Raw genomic sequence first — 12,556 nt, forward strand, 5'->3', positions numbered from 1 at the left:
AGAGAAGCTTTGAAAACCAGTTTCATGACTGGCCAGGCTACGGTGTGAAAGTTCTGTTTGTTGAAAACCCGCCCCCTTGATTGACTCATTCCCTGTAAGCAAACCACCCTCCCCCCTTAAATCACAGCTTGCTTTTAAAGGAAATAAAGTCACTATCATTTAAAAATCATGTATTCTTTATTAATTGATTATAAACATAGGGAGAGAACCGATAAGGTAGCCCGGGTGGGGTTTGGGAGGAGGATAGGAGGGAAGTAAAAGGCCACTGAAAAAATTCAATATAATGACAGCCTTTTGGTTGGGCTGTCCACTGGGGTGGACTGGGAGGGTGCACAGAGCCTTCCCCCCCCCGCGTTCTTACACGTCTGGGTGAGGAGGCTATGGAACATGGTGATAGGGGAGGGAGGTTATACAGTGGCTGCAGCGGCACTCTGTTATCCTGCTGCCGTTCCTGAAGCTCTACCAGACTCTGGAGCATGTCCGTTTGCTCACGCAGCAGCCCCAGCGTTGCAGCCTGCCACTTCTCATCTCGAGCGTCCCTCATGACATCACGTTCACTGGCATCTTTCCTGTACTTAGATACCATGTCCTTCCACTCATTCAAATGTGCTCTTTCATTTCGGGTGCATTCCATTATTTCCGAGAACATATCATCTCGCGTCCTCTTTCTTGGACGCCTTATCTGAGATAGCCTTCAGGATGGAGGAGGGAGGCTTGAAAAATTTGCAGCTGCTGGAGGGATGGAAAAAAGGAGAGAAGTTTTTTAAAAGATACATTTTACAGAACAATGCTTATACTCTTTAACAGTGAACAACACTATTCACATTACATAGCACATGTGATTTCAGTACAAGGTCGCATTTTCCATCTTAATATTGACTGCCTGTGGCTTTGGTGTTAGAGATCACAGACGCAGGTCCAGGCAACAGAATTCGGCTTGCAGGCGGCCATGGTAAGCCATTGTCTTTCGGCTTCTGCGCCCTCCTTTCCCACATACCAAGCAAAGCCCGTTGAGTGCTGCAGTTTTCCTGTTAACCTTCAGCAGCAGAAAACAAACTAACCCCCCCCATCCAATTCTCTGGGATGATCGTTTTATCCCTCCCCCCACCGTGTGGCTGGTATCAGGGAAGATCCCTGCAGAAACCAAACTAACACCCCCCCCCCGCCATGAATTATCTGGGATGATCGCTGTACCCCTCCCCCCACCACGTGGCTGGTATCAGGGAAGATCCCTGCTAGCCAAAGGCGAAAAGCTCAGCGCCAATTCTCCCTCTCCCCCATCCCCTCCCCCCCCCCCCCCCCGTGCTTGGCTAACTGCAGGGAAGGATTTCTTTTCAGCCACAGGCAAACATCCCAGTAGGAATGGCCACCTCTGTCCCCTTAATTAAATTCCCGTATTTCAACTAGGTTACCATGAGCGATATCACTCTCCTGAGGATTACACAGCGAGATAAAGAATGGATGTTGCTTGAATGCCAGCAAACACCGGGACCATACGCTGCCAGGCTTTGTCATGCAATGATACCAGATTACTTGCTACTAGCATGGCGTGGTCAAGTGTCCTACCATGGAGGACGGAATAAGGCTGCACTGCCCAGAAACCTTCTGCAAAGGCTTTTGGAGTACCTCCAGGAGAGCTTCATGGAGATGTCCCTGGAGGATTTCCGCTCCATTCCCAGATACGTTAACAGACTTTTCCAGTAGCTGTACTGGCCGCGAATGCATCCCAAGTCCTCAGGGCAAATTAATCATTAAAAAATGCTTGCTTTTAAACCATGTTTTATATTTTAAAAGGTAAACTCACTTGAGGTCCCTTCCATGGGGTCATGGTCTTGGATACTGGCTTGGGAGGGTTGGGAGGGTACTTCAGTCAGGCTGAGAAAAAGATCCTGGCTGTTGGGGAGAATGGAGTGCTGTGTGCTCTCCGCAAGCTCGTCGTCCTCCTCCTCCTCCTCTTCCCCGTCCGCAGAATCCTCAGGTGTGGCTGATGAGATTACCCCCGCCTCGGAATCCACGGTCAGAGGTGGGGTAGTGGTGGCAGCCCCCCTAGAATTGCATGCAGCTCAGCGTAGAAGCGGCATGTCTGCGGCTCTGACCCAGAGTGACCGTTTGCCTCCTTTGTTTTCTGATAGGCTTGTCTGAGCTCCTTGACTTTCACGTGACACTGCTCTGAGTCCCTATTGAGGCCTCTCTCCATCATGCCCTTGGAGATTTTTTCAAAAGTTTTGGCATTTCGTCTTTTAGAACGAAGTTCTGCTAGCACTGAATCCTCTCCCCATACAGCGATCAGATCCAGTACCTCTTGTACGGTCCATGCTGGTGCTCTTTTTCGATTATCAGCCTGCATGGTTACCTGCATGAGCTTTCTGTGGTCACCTGTGCTCTCCACGCTGGGCAAACAGGAAATAAAATTCAAATATTCGCGGGGTTTTTCCTGTCTACCTGGCCAGTGCATCCAAGTTCAGATTGCTGTCCAGAGCGGTCACAATGGTGCACTGTGGGATGACTCCCGGAGGCCAATACCATCGAATTGTGGCCACACTAACCCTAATTCGAAATGACAATATCGATTTTGGCGCTACTCCGCTCGTCGGGGTGGAGTACAGAAATCGATTTTAAGAGCCCTTTATTTCGAAATAAATGGCTTCATTGTGTGGACGGGTGCAGGGTTAATTCGATTTAACGCTGCTAAATCCGAATTAAAGTCATAGTGTAGACCAGGCCAAAGTCTGCATGCCTCACAGGAAGAAGTAAGATTTTAAAGCACAAGTCCATGTACCCACCAACTCTTTCCCAGCATGCCTAAGATGTAGGTAGCACAGCTTCTTTGAAGCCTTACATAATAGACACTTTGTTTTTACTAGGGCTGTCAATTAATCGCAATTAACTCGTGCAATTAACTAAAGAAAATTAACCTTGATTAAAAAAATTAATTGCAGTTTTATTCGCACTATTAAACAATATACTACCAATTGAAATTCATTTAATATTTTGGATGTTTTTCTACATTTTCAAATATATTTATTTCAATTACAACACAGAATACAAAGTGTACAGTGCTCACTTTATATTATTTTTATTACAAATATTTGCACTGTAAAATGATAAAAGAATTAGTATTTTTCAATTCATCTCATACAAGTACTATGGTGCAATCTCTTTATTGTGAAAGCGCAACTTACAAATGTAGATTTTGTTTTGTTTTTGAGTGCAATTATGTAACAAAAATGTAAAACTTTACGGCTTACAAGTCCACTCAGTCCTACTTCTTGTGCAGCCAAACACTAAGACAAGTTTATTTACATTTACGGGAGATAATGCTACCCGCTTTTTATTTACAATGTCACCTGAAAGATTAATTCCCAGAGGCCCCTCCCCGCAATTCGTAACCCAGACTTTAGTCCCATGGGGAAGGAGGAGGGGGCACCGGGGATCAGGGGAAGGGAGGGTGGAAAGAGGACTGAAGCTAGGGGTGAAAGTAACTTAAAGGACTTACGGGTACGCCGGAGTCCTGAGCGGGGACGTGGCCTTAACCGGAAGAGGCATGGCCTCAACTGGAAGAGGCGGGACCTTTCAATATTTAAATCACCCCAGAACTACCAGCTGCAGAGGCTGGGGCGAATTAAATCACCGCGGGAGCCCTGCCGCCGCTACCCTGGGGCAACAGGGCTCTGGTGGGGATTTAAAAGGCCCAGTGCTCCTGCCATTGTGGGGAGCCCCAGGCCCTTTAAAGCGCCGCCAGAGCCCTGCCACCGCTACAGTGGCAGGAGCACTGGGCCCTTTAAATCCCCGCCCAAGCCCGGCTGCTGGAGCTCCGGCGGCACTTTAAAGGGCCTGGGGATCCCCGTGGCGGCCAGAGCTCCAGGCCCTTTAAATCCCTGCCCGAGCCCTGCCGCCGCTACCCCAGTGGTGGCAGGGCTCCGGCGGCACTTTAAAAGGCCTGGGGCTCCCCGCCTTCTCTCAATAAATAAAGTTCATATGTACATGCTGGTTTTATTAGGACACATGAGCATGGTTGTGCCTCTTCAATCGACTGGGAAACATTCAGCCTCTCAACAAAATAGTGGATAAATCAGAGCCACTTTGATATAATTCATCTGCATTTTCAGAAGGCCTTTGACTAAATCCTGCACAAGTGGGCAGTAAGGAAACTGACTTGTTACAGAGTGAGAGGTGAAGTCTAGTCATTGATTTAGAAACTGGCTAAAAAAACAGAGAACAAAGACTGTGGATACGGATCATTTTCAACATGGGACAAGGTTAACAGCAGGGACCCAAGTGCTCTTCCTTCTTCCCTCCACTGCCAGTTCTCAATATGACAGCCTGCCCTGCAAAGTGGCTGATAATCTGGATTTCCCCCCACCCCTAGATCTCACCGTTGTAGCATGCCCTGCATAGTGACTGATGACTGGCGCCCCTTGGGTGCCGCCGGTAGAACTGGCTGATGTCATAGACCTTCCTGTGGATCACCAGCCACCGCTCCTGCTGCGGGTGCCCCCGGCCCGTGCGGAGCCCGATCTCCTCCCAGGTGAAGAGCTGTCGGGAGGAGCGCACAACAGACTCTGGGTTGAAAATCTGCATATTTATGCACAAAAGGTTGATCTTTAAGATGAAGGAATCCCTATGTTGCTCACAGGCTACTCTCGCCTATAAAACTAATATAGATTATGCAACTCTAGTTAACAACTGGAGTTTGCCAGAGGGAAGCTAATGCACTGCAGATACTGATAACCACATCCATCCAAAATGTTGGGCTATCACTAGCCTGGAAAACATCCATCTGTCTCACCTCTTCCTCCGTCTCTTTTCAAAGAGAAGCTAAAGTGAATCATTCACACTTCCATCCAGCTTTCGACACAGCTGAATCCAAGCTCCTTCACTTTAACCTCCCAAACATGCTCAGCTCCCTTTTCTATTATTTTGACAAGGCCTAATTGCCCTGTGGCGTTTTCCCATGGAAGTGGTCTCATTTCTAGTTTTCTGTCTTTCAAGCTTTTTCAGGCTCATTCATTCAAGAGTTTGGCTTCCCAGACCCAGATGTGCCCCAGGATGCAGTACTCCCATTTTTGACCCAGGGCTTGGCTACACTTGCAAGTTAGGGCGCATTAAGTCAGCCCTAGTTGCCCTAACTCCTGAGGTGTCCACACTGGCAAGGCACGTAGAGCACCCGGACTCCGCAGCTGGAGCGCCCCTGGTAATCCACCTCCACGAGAAGAATAATGCTTGCTGCACCCCAGCTGGAGTGCCACAGTGCTGGTGTGGACGCCCTGATCGGCCTCCAGAAGTGTCCCACAATGCTTGTTCTAGGCACTCTGGTCATCACTTTGAACTCTACTGCCCTGACTTCAGGTGACCAACTGTCAGATCCCTTTAAATTTTCTGGGAATTTTGAAATTCCCCTTCCTGTTTGCTTAGCAAGGCATGGAGTGCTCTCAGTGCATCTTTCCAGGTGACCATGCCTCCATGTGCCAGGCGATCCCCAGTATGGAGCAATGGTGAGGTTCTGGACCTAATCAGTGTTTGGAGGGAAGAAGCTGTCCAGTCCCAGCTGCGCTCAAGCTGTAGGAATTACGATACCTTCGGGCAGATATCAAGGGACATAATGGAAAGGGGCCATGACCGGGACGCAGTGCAGTGAAGGGTTAAAGTGAAGGAGCTGCGGAATGCCTACCGCAAAGCATGGGAGGCAAACCACCACTCTGGTGCTGTCCCCATGATCTGCCGTTTCTACAAAGAGCTGGACACGATACTGGGGGGCGACCACATCTCCACGCCGAAGACCACCATGGACACTTCATGCATCTTTTCAATGGTTTCTTCCTTGTATTTGCCCTTCTCCTTGCCAACCTGGCGAGACTTTGCTTTGCATTCCAAGATCTTTTTGCGATCCTTGTCCAATTTTAGCCTAGTGATCACCACCTTGCTAGGATGGATTCCAACATGGACTGTTGTGCCGTTGGCCTTCTCACGCTGTACGCGTTCAATGTAGATGACGTATTTTTTTCTGTATACCTGGACTACCTTGCCGATTTGCTGGCCTTTATAATGTCCCCGGACAACCTGGACTTCATCATCTTTTCGGATAGGCATAGAGCGGACATTGTATTTCTGCCTTAGCTCCTTGGAAAGAGGAGAAGACATGATCTTCCTGCGAATGTGAGAGGGTGCATTGAAGTGCCTCTTGCGGTTCTTGCTGCGGTCCGAGGTCACAAAAGGATTGAACTTCATTTTGGCCCACTGCTGGCTCCACTATGGCCGCTTCAGAGGCTGTAGCAGCACAGGATTCAACAAGGCAGGAGGAGGAAAGCAGGAGCGAGGGTGCTGAGGAGGAATGTTGCATTTTGGCTTTACAGATGCAACCTTGAGATCCCAGCTGTCCTTGTTATCAATGGCCGAAAGACTCCAAAGAATCAGGAAGCGTCTGCAAAGAAGCAAAGAGGACCTGCTGCATGACTTCATGCAGCAGTCCCTTAATGAAAATCAAAAAGTGCAGGAGTGGCAGGAGACTGAAAGGAGGCTCCACCAGCAGAATGTGGATCGCCGGCACCAAAGCACGGAGTGGCTGCTAAGCATCATGGAGCTCCAAGCTAAGCATCATGGTGCTTGATACAGGTGCTCGTAGCAATGCAGATGGAGCACATCCGCGCCCCCCCTCCCCTGCAGCCCTTGTCCCAAAACTCTTTCCCTTGTGCCCCCATGTCACCGCCAACTCACTTCCCTCAACATCTGGTTTCTTATTGCCACCAGCTGCCTCCAACACCTGTAGCTTCACCACCCAGCCCTGCAAACTACAACCTTTACTCACTGCATTCACCCCCCATCACCATGCATTTTAGCCAGCCTGAAGTGCAGCACTCATTGCACGGCACTCCAGAGAGGAAGGCTGAGCATGATAACAGGACATAGGCAAATCTGTGATTGTCCCGTTCCCCACCCTGCCCCCTTCCCTCCTCCAACACAGCACAGATGTGTCATGCCCTTTTTGTTTCCCAAGCAGCTGTGTTTCTTTTCAATAAATGAATTTTTTGGCTTTGAAAACATTCTTTATTGCATTAAGTAAAAGATATTGTAGCCCACGAAAGCAACAGGCACTGCAAGTCAGTGCATCATACGTAGCAAACACAGATGCCTACTAGCACTGGAAACACTACACTTCACTCCCATGCAGGGCACCAAACATTACTGGTGACTTTCAGCATCAAATTGCTCCATCAAGGCATCCCAAATCCTTACAGCCCCGCACTGGGCCCCTCTAATAGCCCTGGTCTCTGGCTGTTCAAATTCAGCCTCCAGGTGTTTAACCTCCGAGGTCCATGCCTGAGTGAAGCTTTCACCCTTCCCTTTACAAATGTTATGGAGGGTGCAGCACCTGGCTATAACTGTGGGGATGTTGTCATCAGCCAGGTCCAGCTTCCCATACAGACAATGCCAGTGGCTCTTTAAACGGCCAAAAACACACTCAACAATCATTCTGCACTGACTCAGCCTGTTGTTGAACTGCTCCTTGTTGCTGTCAAGGCTCCCTGTGTAGGGTTTCATGAGCCACAGCATTAAAGGGTAAGCGGGGTCTCCAAGGATCACAATGGGCATTTCGTCTTCCCCTACGGTGATCTTCTGCTCTGGGAAGAAAGTCCTGGCTTGCAGCTTCCTGAACAGGCCAGTGTTCCAAAAGATGCATGCATCATGCATCTTTCTGGGCCAGCCTGCATTAATGTCAATGAAATGCCCACGGTGATCCACAAGCGCCTGGAGAACCATAGAGAAATACCCCTTTCAATTTATGTACTTGGCGGCTATGTGGTCTGGTGCCAGAAGTGGAATATGCGTCCCACCTATCGCCCCTCTGCAGTTAGGGAAACCCATTTGTGCAAAGCCAGCCACAATGTCACGCACGTTGCCCAGAGTCATGGTTCATCTGAGCAGGATGCGATTAATGACTCTGCAAACTTGCATCAACACGATTCCAACAGTCGACTTTCCCACTCCAAACTGGTTAGCGACTGATCAGTAGCTGTCTGGAGTTGGCAGCTTCCAGATTGCAATAGCCACCCCTGCTTCTCCACCAGTGGGTCAGCCCTCAATCTCATATCCTTGCGTCACAGGGTGGGGGCGAGCTCAGCACACAGTCTCATGAAAGTGGCTTTCCTCATCCGAAAGCTCTGCAGCCACTGCTCGTCATCCCAGACTTGCATGATGATGTGATCCCACCACTCAGTGCTTATTTCCCGAGCCCAAAAGTGGCGTTCCACTGTGGTCAGCATGTCCGTGAATGCCACAAGCAATCTTGTGTCGTATGCATTATGTGAGTTGACATCATCATCGGACTCCTCACTGTCAGTTTGTAGCTTAAGGAGTAACTCGACTGCAATTTGTGATGTGCTGGTGAAACCCAACAGCATATTCCTCACAAGTTCAGGATCCATTCCCGCAGACTGAAAGGGAAGACAAAATGTGCAGTACAAAAATCATTGAAAGATGGCGCCAAATGTGGATGGAAGCACAGGGATTGCTGGGATGTGAAGCGATGCATCACGGGGCACTGGGACAGGACCCAGGATGCCCTGCACCTTCCCACAAGCCACAGCGCCAGAATGGGAAGAGGTGCTCTGTGGGATAGCTGCCCATAATGCACCGCTCCCAATGCCGCTGCAAGTGCCGCAAATGTGGCCACGCCACTGCGCTTGTAGCTGGCAGTGTGAACACATGGCAGCGCTTTCCCTGCTGCGGTCTCCGAGGGCTGGTTTAACTCACAGGGCTCTATATCTGCAAGTGTAGTCATGCCCCAAGGAGAAAATATGAAGATCACCTGCCCAGTAGAAATTGGCTGCTTTGAAAAATCCCAAGGTAGGTGTTTTTGTTTGTTTGTTTGTTTTCTTTTTTATTAAGGGGAAGTGCTTGTTGGAGAAACAAGTGGGGGCTGTACTACAAATTTCAAACAAAGGCTTACGTTTGATTCAGAATCTGAACTTTTGTTCAGATAGTGATTTTTCTCAACTGGTTCACTCCTCCTTAGCGTATGGAGCCTGTGAACTATACTTGAATGCAATTTAGAGCAAACATTGGATCTTTAAGCTGTTATCATTGGGATGAAGTACCCCCTAGATTCTGAGAATTATGTGCTTCTTAGAGTTGATTGCAGATATGTTTAACAGTTTTTGATGTCTATGCTGGCCATTTGGTGGCTGTGGGCCTTGAGAGGATGGTTTTTGCTCTTTTGCCTGCGTACTGTGGGGATAGGGGCATTGGCCTGCTAAACCCTAGGGTTGTGAGTTCAATCCTCGGGGGGGGGCATTTAGGGTACTGGGGTAAATATCTGTCTGGGGATTGGTCCTGCTTTGAGCAGGGGGTTGGACTAGATGACCTCCTGAGGTCCCTTCCAACCCTGATATTCTATGATTCTATGATAAAAGGAAGGAAGGATGTGGGCTGGTCACCTTGCAGGGAGGCCATTGCTCCTGCTATTAGTCACATGCATAGGCACCGGCTTCCTCCGGGCCCGGGGGGTTCTGAACCCCCCACTCCACTCCAGACCCCACGCCCACCCCTTCCCCCTGTCCTCATCCCATCCCACCTCTTTCCTGCCTCTTCCCGCCCAGTTCTGCCCCCTCCCCATAGCATGCCCCGACCCCGCTCCTCCCAGAGCCTCCTACATGCTGTGAATCAGCTGACTGTGGCAGGCAGGAGGCACTGGGAGGGAGGTGGAGGAGTTGGTTGGCAGGAGGAGCTGGGGGTGGGGGGAGCTGCCTGCCAGTGGGTGCTAAGCACCCGCTAATTTTTTTCCCTGGGTGCTCCAGCCCTGGAGCACCCATGGAGTTGGCACCTATGCTCACATGTAAGGCAAGGCATTTGCTCTACCACTTGAGCTAATTTCCCAGACCATTGGCCAATGTCCACTGTTCGCTGCTGTGAGGCAGATGAGGTCCAAGGCCAAACAGCTTTCCACCCCACCATGGCTCACTTCTGGGGAAGCCAAGTGGGGAAAAGGGCCACTGGTGCTGTTCAGCCTCCTGGCTGACAGTGCCTTCTAAACAGAAAGAGCCAAAGGCTGACACCCCACCCTGACACTGTTCTGCTAGAGCAGTGGGTCTCAACCTTTCCAGACAGCTATGCCCCTTTCAGAAGTCTGATTTGGCTTGTGTACCCACAAGTTTCACCTCATTTAAAAACTATTTGCTTACACAATCAGACATAAAAATAGAAATGTGTCACAGCACACTAGTACTGAAAAATTGTTTATGTTCTCATTTTTACCATATAATTATAAAATAAATCAATTGGAATATAAATATTGCACTTACATTTCAGTGTATAGTATATAGAGCAGTATAAACCCAGTCATTGTCTGTATTGTAAAACTAGGCAAATATTTAGATGAGATGATGTACCCCCTAGAAGACCTCTGCGTACGCCCAGGGGTACATGTACCATTGGTTGAGAACCACTGTGCTAGAGAATACAGGCATTTGTTCCATTACCACTTGCATGCTAAACAAGGGCTCTAGAATTTGAGTCAATCCCCTAACCCCCAGTAGGAGCACTGTAGAAAAGGATCTGGGGGCTATAGGGGCTGACAAACAGCATGACACAACAATGTAATGCAGTTGCTACAAAGGCTAATATCATTCTGGGGTGTATTAACAGGCGTGGTGAATGTAAGACAAGGACGGTAATTGTCTCACTCTACTCAGCCCTGGCGAGCCCTCTGCTAGAGTTCTGTGTCCAGTTTCGGGTGCCTCACTTTAGGACAGTTGTGGACCAGTTGGAGAAAGTCCAAAGAGAGCAACAAAAATGATAAAACATTAGAGAACCTGACCACGAGGAAAGGTTTAAAAACGGGGATGTTTAGTCTTAAGAAAAGAAGACTGAGGGAGGACCTGATAACAGTCTTCAAATATGTTAAGGGCTGTTATAAAGAGAATGGTGATCAATTGTTTTCCATGTCCGCAGATGGTAGGACAAGAAGTAATGGGCTTAATCTGCAGCAAGGGAGATTTATCTAGATATTAGGAAAATCTTTCTCACTGTAAGGATAGCTAAGCAGTGGAATAGGTTTCCAAATGAGGTTGTGGAATCCCTGTCACTGGAAGTTTTTAAGAATAGATTAGACAAATATGAGACACTGGATATGAGTCAGCAGTGTGCCCTTGTTGCTGAGAAGGCTAACGGCATATTGGGCTGCATTAGTAGAAGCACTGCTTGCAGATTGAGGGAAGTGATTATTCCCCTCTATTCGGCACTGGTGAGGCCACATCTGGAGTATTGCGTCCAGTTTTGTGCTTCCCACTATAGAAAGGATGTGGACAAATTAGAGAGAAAGCCCAGTGGAGGGCAAGGAAAATGATTAGGGGGCTGGGGCACATGACTTACGAGGAGAGGCTGAGGGAACTGGGCTTATTTACTCTGCAGAAGAGAAGAGTGAGGGGGGGATTTGATAGCAACCTTCAACTACCTGAAGGGGGGTTCAAAAGAGGATGGAGCTCGGCTGTTCTCAGTGGCGGCAGATGACAGAACAAGGAGCAATGGTCTCAAGTTGTAGTGATGGCATCTAGGTTGTATATTAGGAAAAACTATTTCACTAGGAAGGTGGTGAAGCACTGGAATGGGTTACCTAGGGAAGTGGTGGAATCTCCATCCTTAGAGGTTTTTAAGGCCTGGCTTGACAAAGCCCTGGCTGGGATGATTTAGTTGGGGTTGGTCCTGCTTTGAGCAGGGGGTTGGACTAGATGACCTCCTGAGGTCCCTTCCAACTCTGATATTCTATGATTCTATGAAACACCTGTCAGGGATGGTCTATGTACACTTTGTCCTGCCTCAGCACAGAGAGCTGGACTAGATGGCCTCTCGAGGTTCGTTGGAGCCCTACATTACACTGACCAATGTGATCCCATCATGCTTGGATATAATCTATACTGGAAGGCCAGATTAGGTCACAGATCTGGGGGGGTCTACAACTAAAACTAGAGATGATACGTAGAAATCCAAATTACAAGCCAAAATAGCAGCATTATGTCAACAGGCCAGAGGATTTGGTGCTCCTTCTAAGCAGATTCAGTTTACAGTTGTATTGGTACACCCAGACAGAAGCAAGCTGTCATTAAATCCTCTCAGTCCTGTCTGTTTTTTCTAGATTATTTCTCATCCGGGTGATATGCTGAAGGGAGAGCAGTGAGCACCACACTGATCAACATGCTTATGTGAGAATTTCTCTTTTCACAGTAATCAATATTGATGGTATCCCACCCTTAAGGAGGGGCAAACACAAAGTTTGAATTAGTTAACTTTACTTTTGATCCTGACACTTTTACACAAAGTTTGCCGTAAAGATCACAAGAGAACATGCCAAGCAAGAAGCAATTAGAAAACTAGTTTCATACATTTAATTCAATGTGACACTAACAGAAGGTCAAAATTCAGTATGTGAAACCCATGCTAACCAAAATGTTACTCCTTTTTGCCTGATAGATGTCTTGTCAAATTACATCTTTGTTTCAGTTGGCATCCTCTGCGTATCACACTCAAGTGATGTGCTATTGGTTGCAGCTTGGTTGGTACTTGC

The 12,556-nt window shown here is 48.3% G+C and overlaps 1 protein-coding gene across 1 annotated transcript; it reads right to left on the bottom strand.

Moving 5' to 3' along the window:
• Positions 1-5,727: 5,727 nt before the first annotated feature.
• Positions 5,728-6,253, bottom strand: LOC128836097 (60S ribosomal protein L26-like). The gene has a single exon (XM_054026118.1). The coding sequence runs from the start codon at positions 6,226-6,228 to the stop codon at positions 5,728-5,730; it is 501 nt and encodes a 166-aa protein (XP_053882093.1). The 5' UTR covers positions 6,229-6,253.
• Between the last annotated feature and the right edge of the window lie 6,303 nt (positions 6,254-12,556).

This window comes from Malaclemys terrapin, chromosome 4, assembly GCF_027887155.1.
Source record: "Malaclemys terrapin pileata isolate rMalTer1 chromosome 4, rMalTer1.hap1, whole genome shotgun sequence".
Lineage (NCBI taxonomy): Eukaryota > Metazoa > Chordata > Testudines > Emydidae > Malaclemys > Malaclemys terrapin.